Below are 18,402 nucleotides of genomic sequence, written 5' to 3' on the forward strand. Positions count from 1 at the left end.
ATAGCGGCTGTGGAAAGGGGCGAGACAGTTTCCTGAGACAGGCGAAGGGCGGGCGGTGTAGATGGGGAGGGTGTTCGGGCCGTGGCCTCACGCTACCAAGCAGGGGATATGGAAAGGGACAGACGCCGCCTCGCAAAACAGGAGGCTTGGGACAGGCCGGCGGAGCGAGCATGTGCCACGACGGAAGAGCGGTGCCGTAAAGTGTCGTGGGAAGGGGCAGGCTGCCGTAAAGCGACGAGGAAAGGGGTTAGCTGGCGGCGGGCTGCCGTAAAACGTGGGCGATGTCGGGGGCTGCGGGGCTGCTTCTGGCCTTCGATAAGCGGCTGCTGGTGACAGGTGGCGCCGGCTTCATGTCAGTGGCGTGCGTGTGCGTGCAAGCGGGGCCGGGGACCGGCTGTGGGGGTTGGGGCTGAAACGTTTGGAGGGAACGAGCAGCGCGTTGGTTTGTTACTGGGGGGCAGCCCCGACCGGTCCCGCCCCGCGGGCATGGGCGCGGCCTGAGCACACAGGTCGAAGGGGCTGGCCCCAGCCTGGCTGGGTGGAGAGATGGGGGGCATAGTCTGGTCGTGGGGCAGGTGGAAGGGAAGGGGGCATGCCCCAAACCAGCTGCTCAGGGAAGGGGATGTTGCCAAGCCCCAGTCTGCAGGGAGGGAATGGAACATGGCCTGGCCTTGACCCTGACCCATCCTGCAGGGTTGGGGGTTTTGGCAGTGGGGAGGGGTGGCAGTTCTTTCTCTACCTGTGGGGCAGCTGTGGGGGCTCCTTTCCAGGACTCTGACTCCAGGCTCCATCCCAGGACTTGCCCCTGTGGCCCCTTTTCCCCCACGTTTGGCCTGGGTTGGGGGTTGAGCACTCCTGGTATATTCATATATTCTTAGATATTAGGGGCTGGAAGGGACCTCACAAGATTATCGGGTTCAGCCCGCCTGCACTTGGGAAGGAAGGACCGCTGGGGTCAGACAGAAAAGAACCACTGAAGTAGCAACGTTTACAAACTGAGAATGAAAGTCTAAAATACCCATGAGAAAAGTTTCAGGAGGTGCCAGCCTGCTTTAGCTTGGGATACTAAGCAGATAGGTATAATTGTAAAGTTGTATTCCCTTTTTTTTTAACTTACAGTGCCTCTCATGTGGTTGTCTCTCTAGTGGAAAAATATCCAAACTATTTGATTATAAATCTAGATAAGGTAAGATTTGTGGAGGTTTTGGAGGCATGCCTTTTCAGCTGTTTGCATGTTTGTTCATTTTGTTTTCATTTTGCTAAAGAAAAAAATAAAAGGCAACAAACAAATAAGTGAGTCATGCCATAGCATGATGGCCTTGTTATGTGGAAAAAATTACATTGGTTTGAAAGTCTTAAAATCCAGATTGGGGGCACTTCTCAAGGTAATTTACTATTTACTCAGTAAATAAGTAGCTTCCGACATGCCATGTTTCAAGAAAACAAGGCATCATAGTAAGGTTTTCTTTCTTTGTCTTTTTATGAAGTTGGACTATTGTGCAAGTTTGAAGAATCTTGAAGCTATTTCCCAGAAACACAACTACAAGTTTATTCAGGTATGATAGACTTTGGTAGATGTTTGAGTTTTATTTCACATTTTAATTTCTGTACAGCTAAGATTTAATTGGCAAAGTGCTCCATCTTTTCTGCGTTGTAGAATAACTTTTCTGACATGGTTTTACTCAGGAAGGTGTCACTTGTGTTCATGATTGATTATTACTAGCTGGTGAATGGTAACGGGACCCACAGAGAGAACCACTTTCCTAGCAACACGTGCAAAACTTGCCATGGAAATGCAGCAATAAAACACCAGAATAAGAGCTTTGGCTGGGGTTGAGGAGAGACTTTATGAAGACTGTGAACACCCAAAAATGCCTCTACAAAAATATCCATCTTGTTAGGGAACCATAGTTGCATATTTGTTGTATGCTTACTTTGAGGCCATGTTGCATTGTTGAAAAATGGCTGTATAGAATGCTTATGCTTTGTGCAGTGATTTCATTAGGAATGAATATTGGGTGTGGAAGGAAGAGGGAGTTGTACCACAAAGGAATTTTTTCAGCTGTAATAAATCCTGTGGTGTGAGAGCACAATACAAACTTTGAAGTCACAGAAATGTTTAGGTTGGAATACCATGGGAGCAGACTGCTTGTACTGGTTGGAGATTGACATACTGAACATCCATTTGTGTTTTCCCCAACCGTGTTTCTCACCCCATGGGTTGCGAACCAAAAGTGGGTAGCAAGAATATATAAGAAGGGTTGTGAACAAACTTTAAAAATGGATCAACCAACTTAAAAAATGGATTTTCCTTTTAAAGGAGAAAAACATGGGTAACTGTGGTTTTTCCCCTGCAGGGTGGCAGAGCTCCAGCCTATGAGGGGTGCTTGGGCCCCACTCATGCCCTCCCCCTGCTCTACACACTGGGGGCTGGGGCCTGAGGGCAGCAGGTCTTGAATGAGGGGCACTGGGTTGGGACTGGTCATTGATATTTACAGATGGGTCTTGGTACAAAAAAAGTTGAGAACCATTGCTCCACAGGATGCAGTCCATGTCTAGATTTGGGTATTGAATGCTTCAGCAGAGTGGCTTTCTTCCGTATTATGTTCATCTTCCTCTTTTTATATCTTTTTACTCTTCTGCTTCTTTGCAGCCTGTTACAGGAAGCTTTGGCACCACTCTGTTTTCTTGGCTGTTTGCTAAAATGTAGTTCTGAAGTCAGGAGAGTTGATTTAATTTAAATCAAGTTGATTTAAATTGGCAAAACAAAAGCTTGAGTAAATCATTAATTTTTTTTAAATCAACTTTCTCATTGTATTTTTTTAAAGTATATTTTAATTGGTTGATGCAACAATTAAATGTTGATTTACAATTAATTGATTTACAATTTCTACAGTAGACTTGGTATGTGTTTCCTACGCACACAAACTAGATAGATACATATTTTAAAAATAAATGGCTTAATATATTTGGATTGTTAGAAATTCTGCCATTTTAGTATAGCATAAAATAATGAAATATATCTTTTTTTATTCACTAGATAATTAACTTTTTGCTCATATGTATATCAGACTGCATTAAGATGGCAGTTTGAATTTAATTGCGCACAAAAACAGCACTTCAAATTTATTAAACAAAACCTGTAATGCTTTGGATACATATGCTTTTTTAACAAAGCATGGTGCACAGTGACAAGTAGTTAATTAAATATTAGTTTTAACTGTTACAGTGTTAGAAGTATGACCTATGGTTAGTGAATTAAACAAGTTATTTCAGGTCACCTGGGTCAATTTTTCTAAAATGCCATGGTGAAAGTTGCTTGAGCTTAAGTTCCTACTTGCCTAATGGTCTTTAAAATTAGTCTTTTTTTTTTTTTTACTTCGGTTGTTTTGAAATTTTTTACTGCTTTCAAGTTTTTAGAATACATAAATACCATCGTCCATTTTTTTAAATTAATAGACTGGTAGAAAAAACAAACAAACTTTCATGCTTTTTCAACTCCCAGTTGTGTTTTTTTTTTTTTTTTTTTCTATTTTGAATGAACCTGTCCGACTGAAGAAAATATGTTTTCTGCACATACAGAAGAGGCTACTGTTGGTAAAAGTTGGTTTAGCACTTCAACAAACTCTGGTTTCAGGTACTCTGCTAGTGACGTCTGTTAGTTCATGGGTGTGGCTTTTTTAAAAACAACCTCAGCAAACATGTACCATTTGAATGGTTTATCTCAAGCCTTGAAGTTTATTATGGTTGGCATGACTGATAGGTGATTTGGAGGGATCTTGGTTTTCTCTGATTTAAAATCCCAAATTTTTGGATTAAAAAACCCAACAAAATCCACATTGTTCCCTGATTTAAAATGAAATGCTACATATGTATGAGTGGTGTTTCAATTTAATCGGGGGGAATGTGGATTCTAGGTTTTTTGGGGGGGGGGTTTAATCTCTGAAAATTTGGGATTTTTTTTTTTTTTTTTTTTTTTTAATCGGAGAAAACCCGGATCCCTAGTGATTAAGTAGATGCTCATGTCGTAGCACTGATTTCCTCTTTGGCAGGTAGTCATTTACTCTGGTACTTTGTGTTAAGAATATAGGCAAGAAAAGGCAGTAGAGTAAGTGCTTGATCTATCTGCTTATTTACTTTCTTGAATTTAACTTTGCTGTTGGGTAGTTCTTGCTTTAATGTTTCTTGAAGTTTTTCCAATTGTCAAGAGCAGCAGTCTTTCTGCAGGTTTGTCCAGGGCTGTGGAAATATTGTATTTACATGAATACAAGATGACTCTGAATATAAGACAACTCCTCAGTAGTTAGATTCGGTATGTGGAAAAATTATTAATGTTATAATTTTCCAGCTATAGAAGCTAATTCGTGAAGGTTTGTGTCAAATTTGTTTCCTTCCTACTGCTACAAAAGGGAAAATAAATCAGTAGGATCAAGTAGCTCCCTTAACCTTTGCCCCGCTCCCCAGTGTCTTCCCCCTGCAGTCTCCTCCCCACCCTCTGTACCTGTTCTCCCTAATGGTCTGTAAAATGAGTATATGGCAAATGTTTGGTGATGTTTGCCAGACATTTAAGGCTTGTGAAGTAATAGGAATAACTGAAAATGGAAAAGAAAGGTGCAGCTCAGTTGTGGCAGTGAAGAGGAAGTAGAAATATATTTACTGTAGTGGCTCTCTACGATTTGAGAGAGTCACCTGCAGAGGGAGACTGTGCTTAATGGGCAAATCTACACTTATTCAGATGTGCTCTACCAACCTATTCTTGTGGTATGTTGCCATTCAGCTTCCCAGTTTGTTTTTTTTAAGTATTGCACAAAAGAAAAAAAGGTTCCCATCAGTTTGTTTGCCCAATATGGACCATATATTTTATAGCTGTGCTCAGTTTTGGCTGTGTAATCAACTTCATAGTTGGTTTCCATGCCTGACCATGTGCTGCTTTTGGCAGCAGTTTTATAATAGACAGTGACTTTAATGAGGTTTCCTTGTATGCATGTATAAAATGAGGGGCATTTTTTCCACTACTGATGGGGGGGACATACACACCTTGTCTTGTATTGGAGTAAATAAATAAAGTAGGTTTTACTGTATTCAGCATATCTTATACATTTCTTTGTAGTCCAGTGTTGACTGGACTACTCTTCACAGGTGGTCGTCAGAATAAGCCTGTTCTTATGAAATGGCTCAAAGCAGTCAACCACTGAATTCCATTGTACATACTGGGGAAAAAATTAGCTTGGATTCCCCAGCTTTCTTCAGTGAAGCTGAAGCAAAGTTGTTGTTATGGAAGTATTTTGCAATTTCAGTAGCATTCCTTTATTCCTGGAGTACTTAAATCTTGAGCTGAAAGATTTATCTTATGAGCACTGCACCAATTTTTTAAGTTTCGGGTTTGCTGCATTACCTTTTTGTAAGTTTTTTTTCCTTAACTTTGTTACATTTGTAGCATTAGGTTCTAACATCTATAATGATCCTTAGCTTTCAGTAGTGTAGACCCTGCATCCCTTTCAGGGTCAAGCCCCTAATACATTGTCCCATGTTTTAAAAGCTTGACTTTGAGTTAGATGTTTCCCCCACTTATGCTTATATAGAAAATAATCAGCCTGTAACTTGTGTGTTTTTTAGAAGAGACTTGTTGAATCACTGTATTTTTATTTACATTATTGTAATAGATGATACTAAATTTATACCTTAGCCTTCACTCTATTAAATTCAGATTTCCTTTTAAGTTTGTTTATTTTTAAAAAGGAAAAATTAAATCTTTGGGGTTTTTTTTTTTTTTTAATCCACTTTGGAAGTCAAGAAATATTTATTCCCCGAGTGTTAAGAAACTGATAAGGTGATCTTTTGGCTGTGGCTTGACAGGTACTAACATAGCAGATTCAAGTTACTGCTTCAGTTCTGATCAACCGGGATAGCATGTTGCCTTTGATTTTCAGTTTTAGAATGCTGTTCCCAAATACTCTTTTCCCCTATGGAGCATGGGAAGCTGTTTCCACCATGCTTTTTTCTTGATAGTGGTACAGGGACCTATGCATGTGGGGAGCAGGTGGGTGATTTGCATGTGCATTCTGCAGGGTGTCTTTATGTTGGAAAATGTTACTTCAAAGCATGTACAGTTAGTCATCAGACATACAACACAATTGGTTCCTGAAAACAGCATCTTAAATTGAAATGTTGTAACTCGGAACTGATTTTTCCCATAGGAAACAATGTTATAAATGGGGGATTGGTTCCTGAACCAATGCCCATTACCCTGTTTTCACCAAAAATAACCCAGAATTTTGTACTCAATCAATTATAGATGAATAATATAGCTACATTAATATATTTATATTGTAAATAGCAATCATATTGATTTGGAAGAACTTCTTTGAGGTGACTTTGCTGAACTTTTTGAAGGGCTCTTGGTTGGATTCTTCTTGGGAGTTTTGGCTGCAGGTTTTTCTGGAGTCTTGTCTGCTTTCTTAAAGAAAGTATTCAAGGAAGTTTGGACAGATGTCACCCATCTCCATGGAGAACTCAGCGACTTGTTTGCTGTCATGGCGTCGCATCAGATCAAGCGTTGTAAAGTTGGAACTGATGTCAGAAAGTTGAAACAGGGTGTCAATTTAGAAACGTAAGTGCGAAACGTTGTAACTCGAAGTGTTTTAAGTTGAGAACTGCCTGTACTCCAGAGACTGAAAAATATTTTGTTAAATATGCAATAAGCAGACTTGAGAGATGTGTAGAACTGCTGTTTACCACAGTGGTTTCTCTGATACCTTGTGCAGGAGTAAAATGGGGAGCTGTGTTACCCGTGCAGGTGGCCTTTGGAAAGCTGTCCTATTTTGCAGTGTGCATTGCTTCAGATTCTATTAGCAACTGCAGGTTGCTAGAAAGTCAGTGAGAGATTAGACTTTTGCAATACTTGGCTTAAGCCCAAAGGGTTAATAGTGTTAGGAGTCTGATTAGAAATAGCTGTGAATATTTTATAGTGTATATATTTTGAAATGTTTCTAGCTTATTTGGACAAATTGTCAGTTAGCATAAGTCTAGTTAAATTCAGGGTACTGATCAAAGTACTCTTCCTATTGCTTTTCTATTTTGCTTTCTGCCAGTATAAATGATGTGCCTAAAATACAGCATTTTGGGGTTTTTGTCTTTAAAAAATTGCTTGTGATGGTGTCTTCTGCCTACCTCCCTGTTCAGAAAGGGGGGGAGAGACAGAGAATCAAAACAGGGAACAGAGGAGAGAGAGGATTAGAGGAGAAGCACAAGGTACTTATCCAGAAGCCATAGAAATTTGGAACATCTAGACAAGGAATAAGTGTGTGTGTGTTGGACTGTGCTAATTGATGCTTTACTTTGGTACAGACCAATAGAACAAGCACAATTGTCTGTATCAAATGTGTTAAGTTTCTTGGTTTTCATGGTAAAACAAAAACATGAAGTTTTCATTTTATTTTATTTGACATGAAGCCAAACTTCTCATTTTGGGTATTTGTAAGAAAAACAAAGATGATGAAAGGCTAAGCTCTCAAAACAAAGAATAGATGTTAGTGCTCCCTCTTTACACAATAGCTCAAAGGTTCGAGTTCTCTCAAAAACTTGAGACACCCAAGTTCATTCTTTGCCTGAGGGGCTTTTATTTTACCTCCCTGTAGCATGCAATAACCACCAGCCCTGGATGATACAATAGAATCCAGGTCCCTGGTATCCACATAGTTTAAAATCCATTTAATTTTCAGTGGGTAGCCAGATTTTCAGTGTGGCTGTTTGCTGTGGCTTTTATTTCAAAGGGTGCAGTTTTTCCACATAGCTTCTTGAAGACAGCACAGCTTCTTGAAGCTGCAAATACTGTTGGTTGGTTTGCAAACCCTGACCCTGAATTTACAAAATATCCAGGTTCAGTTGTCACTCATAATCCAGGTAAGAGTACTTAGTTTTTCCTGTTGATGCTATTCACGTTAATATAGAATCATAGAAAAGTAGGGCTGAAAGGGACCTTTGGAAGTCATCTAGTCCAACCCACTGCCTGAGACAGGTTCATCCCTATCGAAACTATCCCATACAAATCCTTGTCTAACCTATTACTAACATGTGTGACAGATATAGTCAAATCTGTCACAGCCTCAAGGCATGGCACCCTAACTTGTCACAGATAAAGCAGGGAGACAGCTGCTGCTACAGGAGTGGTTAAAAAACAGTTCAGAGATCCAAGGAACAGGGCCACACCCCCTGCTACAAAGGAAGGCAACCCCACCCCCCTGCAGTCTGTTCCAGTCTGACCCTGGGGTAAAATTTCTTCCTGACTGCAAATCTGGTGATCAGCAGGGATCCTTTTCTCTGATTTAAAAAAAAAAAAAAAAAAATCTTCAATTTTTAGAGCTAAGAAAGTAACCCAAAATCCACCCTTTTCCATGATCAAAATGAAACATCACTATATATGTGTGTATTATGTGTATATATTGTGGTGTTTCATTTTGATCATGGAAAGGGGTGGATTTTGGGTTACCTTTTTAGATCTGAAAATTGGGGATTTTTTTTATCAGGGAAAAAAAGGGTCCCTGGTGATCAATGTTGTCTCCAGTCCAAGTGTTTTAACTACAAGGCTTAGAGGACAGCAGAATGAGAAGGATTCCTTATCTCGGTGCATGCTTAAATTTGAGACGAAGACTGGATTTACACTAATTTAAGGTGGGTGTCTTAACTAAGCAGCTATATTTTGAGATTGGTCTTTTTCAGTCCTGAGGGAGCTGTTCCACTTTGTATAAAGGATTTAAATAGATTTTTTTTCCTGCACGTGCGTGCGTGCATGTGAGATCTGGATCCCTGGACTCTAGTCCCTGCTCCAGTATCCTAAACCAAAATATACTAGGAGCCTGCTGCCTAAGGTGCTGTACCAGGAGGTGGAAGATGTACAACCAAATATGCCCAGGCAGAGGAAGGAATTATATTTGGGTCTCACATCCTGGTTTAGTGCTGTTGTCCAGAACTCAAGTAAACTCAGATGTCCCCTTTCTCCCCTGCAAAAAAACTTAGCACATTCACAAAAGTAGTTTCTGGATCACTGAAACCACATTATTTATTTTCCCAGGTTTATGCCAGAATTTAAACAAAGATGCAAAATCTGATCAAAATAACTTTAATGAGCTAGAGGGCAATTGCATGACTGGGCCTGTTTATGAAGCACTGCAGTGTAGGGTAGCAGTGGGAGGACTGCCAGAAACAACATAATTAGTTCAAAATAAGGATATGTCTGTATAAAATATATGCCAGTACAGCTTTCCAAATTGACTGTGTTTTTTCCAACCTAAAGAAGGTTAATTTAAGCAGCATACGGTACTTATAAACTTGGAAAAAGAAATTCTGTGTGGATGCAAGGCTGTGCCATGGGGGAGGAACTCTTGTAGATAATGTTAATTAGAAGATTATGCCACACTTAGGAAAATTTTAACAGAAAAAATGGGGAAATAGTGCATTGAGGAGCTGCTTCCCCAGGTAAATCTATTATTATGGAGAGAGTAAGAGAAATCAGAAAAGCATACAATCTCTGGGATTGTAGAGAGGCAGGAGCAGGGCGCCAGACTACCAAGTGTAGACCCTGAGATGGTGCATAGGCACTTGGAGGAACTGGATGCGTTTAAGTCGGCAGGCCCGGATGAGCTCCATCCGAGGGTACTGAAGGCACTGGCTGATGTCATTGCACAGCCACTGGCAGGAATATTTGAACACTCATGGCGCACAGGCCAGGTCCTGGAGGACTGGAAAAGGGCCAGTGTGGTCCCCATCTTCAAGGAGGGGAGGAAGGAGGACCCAGGCAACTATAGACCAGTCACTCACCTCCATCCTTGACAAAGTCTTTGAAAAAATGATCGAGCCTCACATTTGCGAGACCCCGTCAGGACAAATTATGCTATGGGGAAACTAGCACGGGTTCATAGCAGGTAGATCATGCCTGACTAATCTAGTCTCTTTTTATGACTGGGTTACAAAACACCTGGACGCAGGAGTAGGGGTTGACGTCATTTACTTAGACTTCAGGAGGGCCTTCGATACAGTATCCCATGCCATACTGGTGAACAAGTTAAGAGGCTGTGACTTGGATGACTACACAGTCTGGTGGGTGGCGAATTGGCTAGAGGGTTGTACCCAGAGAGTCGTAGTGGATGTCAGTGACATGTCCTCTACTCCACAAAGCTTGTCTGACCAAGAAGCTTGCTTCTTCCTGGTTTAGCAGGTCGGACCCAAGTTCCACGACCAAACGTCCCAACCATACAGCTGGAGTTTCTTCAGGTTGGATTCTTGATTCTCTGCACAACTCCTGCAGTTCAGTTCTGGTGCGAGCGTAATAGGTAGTAGCAACTCGGCTGGTTGTTGCTACAGGCTGATCTGTTACTTCGGGAGTCGCTGCTGCTGTTGTTGCTTCAGGCAGGAGGGGCGGATGCACTCCTCCGCTTGATTCTCCCTTCCGTCGGCAAGAAGGCGTGGTCGCCGGAAGTGACGCTGAGTCGGTGGGCGGGGTCGCCGGCTGAACTCTCGCGGGTTCTTCCGAAGCTCCACCCTTCTCTTCCGGTTCTTCCACGCGGTTTCCCTCTTGCTCGGCGCCATCTTGGCGTGGCGTCTCAAGATTTTCTTTCGCAGCCGCCTCTTTGACCGCTTGAACGGCCATACGCAGCTGGGCTTTCAAACTTAAATTCTTTTGCATTAAATCAGTTGCAGTACGAAAAGTTGTAGTTAGCATTCCCCCCCTTGTCGCATTTTGGGGCCACCCTCTCATCTGCGGCACGTCCCTCCGTCTCCAGGTCTTCGCGGAGCTCGGATGGAAGCTTGCGACCCCTCAATCTAGACACTACCATAAAGGGGGCGAACCGGTCGATCGGCACCGGTTCTTCACTTTCCCAAGCACATCTTAGGCAACGGGCACACTCCCGGGTGAGGGTTGGGTTTACTGCACCTGCCAGGTTGACTCTGGTGAGGGACACAGTGTCGAGGGGCCTAAACAGGACCCGTTCATTATTCATTATACACCCGAATGCCGCGGGGTGAAGATACGCTTCCCTCTCTCTCGGGGCTCCGTCTTCGGAAGCTCCCTCTTCTCCCTTCAGCGAAAGGCGTCCGCTGATAAACCTCTCACCCGTTCTGCCCGCCTGGTGGTAAGCGATATGCACGTCCAGTTCCATGAAGTTCTCTACTTGGCGTTTTCCACTGCGCCAAGGGCAGTTCTTAACTAATTCTAGCTCCATTGTGCTTTCCCTGGATCCCATCCTTGTCGCCATGTGCGGGCCGGGAGCGGTCTGAGGCTTTTGGGGGCGTGTGGTGGGCTGTGACCAGCAGCCCTGGCATGTGGGTTGGGGAATTCGGCACGGCGGACTAGAATTAGGCACAGACGTGTAGTGGTTGATTAAAGATTATTTTACTTACACCGTAGATGGTCGTGGTGCAGGCAGGAAAACTTGCTTGCGTTGCAGTTACAGATAGAAAAGAAGAAGAGCGGACAAGAGTTCTAACCGCGAACTCTGGTCCAAGGCCGGCTGAGAGCTCTAGAACCGCGAGCCCGTCGAATCAACCAGACGAAATAACCCGAGAAGAGCTCTGGGTACCACGATGAGAGTCCGAAAGGTGACTCTCCACGAGCACGCAGGGAAGGGTATGTCGAGGGATCAGGCGGCGACGGGGAGAGGCTAGAGGTTGATCAGGCCCCTGTATCCTTCTTAAGGCACACGCTGGGTTCGTTAAGCTCCACAGCGCGCTTAGAGTTCTTCACGAGATGTGAAGTCCTCCTTCTCCTCCTCCAACTTGGGTGGAAACCACTCAAGCCTCTTATACGTCTAGCAAGCCAATCGCTAGCCGCCACGTGGGAATAATTTAGAAACAGCCAATAGTGGGACACAAATTTGCATGTGGGTGGCGGGAACTCCTTTGCACCGGGGTTTTGTCTATGCAACTGAGAATTGCACCATGCAAAGAAAGCTCCTTGTGGCGGGAAATAATTCTGCAGTGCCGAAGCACACACAAAATCATACCCTTTGGGTCATGACAGCAGAGAGCAGATTTAGACTAGACATTAGGAGAACTTCCTCACAGTTCGAGTGGCCAAGGTCTGGAACGGGCTCCCAAGGGAGGTGGTGCTCTCCCCTACCCTGGGGGTCTTCAAGAGGAGGTTAGATAGGCATCTAGCTGGGGTCATCTAGACCCAGCACTCTTTCCTGCCTATGCAGGGGGTCGGACTCGATGATCTATTGAGGTCCCTTCTGACCCTAACATCTATGAATCTTTATATGTATTTGTAGAAAAAGTACCTGTGAAACTTACTGTGTTATGTTTTTATGAAACCTTCCATTGATTTCCAGTGAAGTTTTTGTTGGCATGTATGTTTAACACACCATGTTATGGTTGAAACCAGAGTATGGTTTGAATACAGAACTGAGAACCAGACGTTGAATTCTCATGCGCCCTAACTCTTCTTCCTTCTGTGTGGTGAGCATGTTACTTGACACTTGTCTCACTTTCAGTATTTGTATAAAAAGGGGAAATATTGAACTGTGCACTTCACAATGTGATGTTTTAATTTAACTGATGTTTAAAAGTTGAATGAGGAAGGCAAGGTTCTTTGAGTAGAATTGATATCTTGTCTGCCTATGTCCTTAGAACAACATGACTACAACCAACAGCCCTTCAACATTGAAGGAGGAAAACGTTTTATAAATGGAAAAGGTTACTGCAAAAATAATTGAGCTGATGCTGCAACTTAAGGATATGAAAACAAGAATATGATAAAATAGGTATCTACATCAGGTGCTTTGTGCTGTGGGTGTATTGTGAGGGCCAAAGCTGCTGTATTTGGTGATGTTTTGGTATCTAATTTAGCATTTCTTACTGAAGATGGCTAGCGTTACCAAATATACCAATATGCTCTGCTTTTTTTTAGACTGCTGGTTTTCAGTTGGGAGCTGGTGCACTGTAGGGTGCTACCAGATCCTTTTGGAAGGGTTCCTGGGGGTGTGAGGAGATATGCAGATAAACCAGGTTCAGACTTGTCTTTGCCAATGATCCCCTATCCCTACTGTCCAGCCCCTATTGTAGGAAGTAGGTACTGTAATAAATAAATTAGTTTTGGAAATTGGGTGCTATTAAATTCAAAAAAACTTGTGGAGGCATGCCTTGAGTCTAGAAATGTTGAGAACCATTGCTTTAGAAAAACAGTAGTGAGCTGATTGTTTTATACCTATTCTACTGTTGTCAGGTGGACACTGAATACTGAAAAAAATGCAAGTGGATAGTGATGACTTTCAAAACAATATGGTAACTCAGTAATGGAGGCGGAGTATTAGTAATGCTGTTCAAAAAGCATTTATTAGTTTAAATTCTGAGCACAGTTGAGAATGGGGAGGAGAGAGAGAGAAGTCAACTTAACTTTCTTCTGAGGGATGTTAAACTAAAACCTTTGGCTATGTAGTTATACAAAATACTGCTGTATCTGTGCTACTTCTTTTGCCCTTATGAGAGCCTAAACTGCAGTTCAGAATAAATAATTTTCAGTTCATTTTCTATTTTTAGAGCCACTAGGTGTCACTGTTTATGAACGTAATATTGAAAACTTTAGATATTTTATTTGCAGTATAGGCAAAAGCTTATGAGTAGCTTTACTATGAATGTTGGAGATGATTATGACATTTTTTAGTGGTAACTTCAGTTTCATTCTTTAATGAGCAGTATAAATCCTGAAATGCAAGTACATTTTAAATGCGTGTAATGGCAACTCTTGCTTTAAAAAGTTAGATTCACTTTTATCCTGTTATTTTAGAGGTAGCTTTGGATTATTTAGTTTAAAATTCAGTTAACTCTGACACTTTTCCTCCCCCTTTGTAGTGCACAGACTACAAAGACACGTGTCTCAGATCCACTTTTTTTAAAATGCAGATATGCATATCCATGATTTTTTCTTGCTTTTTGATCATTGTCCATGTCCATACTTCCTTCCCAACCAGAGGCTCACTATTGAGGAACTAAGGATGCTTTTCTACTCACTCCTATTGAGGCACAGCAGAGATCAGCATTTAGGTCAGTAATTCTCAACTGCGTGATGCAAGACCCTTTCAGAAGTGCTGCAGTGAAGGTACGGCCAGCATGGTGGACAGACAGAATGGCCCGGCATGCCTCAGTTCGTAGCCAGATGAGCCTAAAACAGGCACATCTGCTTACTGCTGCTCTTCCTGGTTTGCCTCACCCCCTTACCTTCCCCTCCCCTCCTCCACACTCCTTCTGGAAACAGAGGCACCTAGGACACCTCATTGTGGTGGTAGTATTTCAATTCCAGCCTACTGAAGTACCATATTTTATGGTGTACATGTTGTCACATTGTATAAGTTATCTCCATATTTCTTTCTCAAAAAAGTTAGGATTTTTGTAGATCCTGTGTATAAGTCGACCCTGCCTTGCTGGAGGGGGGTGGGACAGGTGGCAGGAGGGTGGCTGGATGAGCTGGGGGTAGGGATGGCATGTGAGGCAGTGGAAGCCTGGGTGGGCTTGTCTAAGTGTTGGATTGGGTGCTTCTGAGCTTGGGCAGCATCTGGCCAGGTCAGGGGGTGCTGTTGCCATACAGGGAAGAACTGGCAGCTCCCTGGCTTGCTGTCAGCTTGTTTCCCAGGCACAGGGGAGGGACGGGAGGATGGGCAGGCTTTGCCAAAAACAGGATCGGGTCTCACTGCATCTGCCTTCAGCAGGCTCCTGCAACCCACAGGATGTTTGGTGCTGCCCAGGAAGGGGCTGCCTCGTTCCATGGGCAGCATGGGATGTCAGGCAGTGGCTGGGGGGAAGGTTAGGGGTGTCGGGTAGGTCTGGGTGCTGCCCGGGCTTCCAGTGCCTCCCATGCCATCCCCACCACCTTTTCACACTGCCAACGCACCCTGCTACCTTCCTACCCCCCTGCCCCCCACGCTGCCTGTGGGGCAAGGCAGCCCTTTCCTGTGTGGCACCAGGTGTCCTGTGGGCTGCAGCAGCTTGCTGAAGACAGAATCGGTGAGGGGTCCGATCCTGCTTTTGGTGGAGCCTGCCTGCCTGTCCTGTGGCTGGGGAGCGAGCTGCCACCTGGCTGGGCAGCCCCTGAGCTGCAAGGGTGGCCCAGTTCTTCCCTCCGTGGTGGCAGTGCCACCCAGGCTGTGTGCTGCCCAATTGGCAGGGTATCAGTCAGTGCAGTGTCTGGCTGAAGTGTTGACATGGTGTGTAAGTTGAGGTGGAAATTTAAGGGTAAATTTTCTTGAGTTCAAACCTCAACTTTTACACTGTGAAATATGGTAAGCAGGGGCACCACAATAGTGGTTCTCTATTGGCATGACAGCAAAAAACATTTATGTATTTACTTACTTATTTATTTTTTAGTGATGAGGTGCCTTAAATTTAAAAAGATTGAGAGCCTCTGAGTTAGGCAGTGAAGATGTGTTCAGAGCTGCGTTGAGGGGCTCAGAGTAGACTTGAGTATCCCCTTCCCTCTGAGGGATATGGTCAGGTTCTTGAACCTACATGTGGTCACGCTATCTCTCTCTCCCTTTCTCATTTTCTCAATGACGGGACCTCTAGGATCAGGAGAGGATCAGCATAGATACTGCCTTAATGTTTTGCTTTCTATCGGCCACCTTAATTTTTTGTTACCTGACTTTCTTTTCCAGTTAAATATTCTTTGATTTTTTTTTTTTTAATTTTATTTTATTTAAAAACTTTTTTTTTTAAGTTAGTACTTGCAGTCTGGCTTCATGGAGATCATGTGACAAACCTTTAAAATTGTTTTCTATAATAGTTTATATTTTATCTTGATATTTCAGCTGACCCTTTTCAGCTGTAAGGTTATAATTGCTGGTCACACAGCCTCATGTCTGTAATTAGCATAAGAGGGGTATTGGCAGTTGCCAGTTTATAGTTATTCTGTATGTAATTTAAAAATTAATATTGATGGTTGGTAGATCCATAATTGAGACTTCCAGAACATAGAGAGATCCTTCTGTCATCTGCCAAACATGTTCTCCCTGGAAGGTAGTTGTTGTTACAACACGACACTGTGACTTGTTTTAATACTCATAGTACTTGCTGTTAATGCCATAGAACAGCATCAACCAGTTTTTTTCTAGACAGAGTAAAGAGCATGATACTTGAAAGGTCATTAGTTATATCTCTACTCTTCATTTTCTGCACAGTCTTAAAAAAAATATGTATACGTCTTTTAGAAAAAGGAAGTTTCCAGTTGAAATTTTACAGCTGTAGCTTAAATTTCTAACAGGACTATAAATCTAGGGAGGAAAATAATTTTGCTATGATAGAAGGAAGTCCCAAATGACATGTGTGGTTGGCTTTTTGGATTTGGGGGGGTTGTTTTTGTTTAAAGCTTTGAGTGAGATTGCAAAGCTCATGATTTATTCATGAAAATAGCCCCACTTGTGTAAATGAATGCTGTACGCTTTTAAAATTAGAATTCAATTTTTAAAATGGTTCATCTTTTAGTATATAAACAGTCAAAGTATATAGTTTTGCGTGAAGGCATAGTCAAGGCAATACAATATCTGCAATAGTAAAATAGCATATAAAACTTGGTACACCGGAGGTTTGCTGCTCCAGTATTATTGAAAGCTGACTTCTACTGATAGCTTTGTTTCAATCTAACTTTTTTCCCCTTAGGGTGACATCTGTGAACCTCATTTTATAAAACAGCTTTTTGAAACTGAGAAAATTGATATAGTCCTACATTTTGCAGCACAAACACATGTAGGTGAGCATTATTGCATGTTGTTACAGTGATAAATGTACTGGATGTGTTGTTTGACATAAGTAACCTATTCATGTCGTCTGTTTTCATTCTTTTCCCCTTCATATTACATTATTACATTAAAGACCATAGTATTCAGTTTATTATAGCAGTTCAAAGTAGCACTGCTATGATTCAAGGTCTGTTGGTATTTGCATTATAAACCTGTTTTTAGGGGTTTACTGTTTGTCATAAAACAATGCCCCAGGGTAAGACTACAGATGTGGGAAGTCTGAACCGGGGAGTACTGATTAAAACAAATTTGACCCCTAAGGATATTGTACTACTATCTGGCCATCACCTGTTTTATATCTTTTTGAACTTTATCAAACTGTGTGCTAACTACATTTTTGTTTTTAAATCGTTAAAAAATCTGTTCTGGAGCTTACGTGCAATTGCCCTGGAATAATAGCAATACAGTATCTAGAAAACAGTTTTAGGAGTTTAGGTCCTGGTTTGTAAAAATGAGCTTCCAGTTTTTAACATACTTTCCTGAAGTTTTTAACAACTATTCTTGCAGTTCATGCTTGGAGACAAGGTAAAAGAGAATAGCATTGAGAGAGAAAATATTTTAAACCCACAAACAAACCCCTGCTCCCCCAAATTTGGGTCCTAATGTAATTCTGTTGACAATTTCTATTAAATAAAGTAAATGTAGAAGTCCACGTGAGAGATGCCATTGACCTTTGGCTTCCTTGATCCTAACTACTACTAGCAGTCTAAACAGAAAAATTTCAAGCAACTTCAAGGTGTCCGCATAGAGTTAATATAGAATAGCAGTTGTGCTTTAAATTTGCATCTTAGTCTATTCTGCAACAACTTCCCTTTTAAAAATAAGACTTTATTTTTTCTATATTAATGTAGTTTTGCCTTTTGGGGTGTACTTACACTTTGTTCCAGTAAAGATTTTTCTGAAGGTATCTCTATAAATGGTTTGAAACTAGAAATTTGCATGCATAAGGACTTTAATGTAACCTTTTTCATCTGATTGGATAATATCTAATAATAGATTAATGTTTTGATATTGTACTGCAGTCTATAGATGACTGTTGTATTGGTGTGTATGCATACAACAATTCAAGTGCCATTTTTAACTTGAGTTAAAACTTGTAGTAATGTAAATGCAAGTATAGATACTCTACTTTATCTTGGCTTTAGTTCTTCTTACTGTTTTATTATCAACAGGGATCCTGGTTTACTCTGATTTAAAAAAAAAAAACACCCTAATTTTCAGTTAAAAAACAAACAAACAAAAACCAAGTAACCCAAAATCTACATTTTTTTTTTTTCTGTGATCAAAATGAAACACCACATGTATATACATTTTAGTGGTGTTTCATTTTAATCATGGAAAAATGTGGGTTCCGGGTTTTGTTTATTTTACTTGTGGGGGTTTGTTTTTTTGCTTTCGGTTTAACTGAAAATTGGGGATTTTTTTTAAATCGGAGAAAAACAGGATCCCTGATTATCAAGGAAAACTGTTTATTATCAAGAAAAATATACTTTGTGCTATGGAACAAAAGTATGAAATATTGTACTTGCATTGAGACATTTGTTTAATTAAACACCTCAAATAAAAGAACATCAAAAGCTCTAATCCTGGCTGTGTCATGAAGTGGTTTGCTATTAATATC

At 41.7% G+C, this 18,402-nt stretch overlaps 1 protein-coding gene across 4 annotated transcripts in view; it reads left to right on the plus strand.

Moving 5' to 3' along the window:
- The first annotated feature begins 18 nt into the window (after positions 1 to 18).
- TGDS (TDP-glucose 4,6-dehydratase) overlaps positions 19 to 18,402 on the plus strand; it is a 34,041-nt gene continuing 15,657 nt past the window's right edge. The window contains exons 1-4 of one of the 4 annotated variants that reach the window (XM_014597005.3): positions 19 to 246; positions 1,120 to 1,186; positions 1,488 to 1,556; positions 16,642 to 16,732. In XM_014597005.3, the coding sequence (XP_014452491.1) occupies positions 62 to 246; positions 1,120 to 1,186; positions 1,488 to 1,556; positions 16,642 to 16,732 (412 nt within the window). In that variant the 5' untranslated portion in view covers positions 19 to 61. The other 3 variants (XM_019486960.2, XM_006270181.4, XM_019486961.2) reach the window with 3 other exon arrangements.

This window comes from Alligator mississippiensis, chromosome 1, assembly GCF_030867095.1.
Source record: "Alligator mississippiensis isolate rAllMis1 chromosome 1, rAllMis1, whole genome shotgun sequence".
NCBI classification, from domain to species: Eukaryota; Metazoa; Chordata; order Crocodylia; family Alligatoridae; genus Alligator; species Alligator mississippiensis.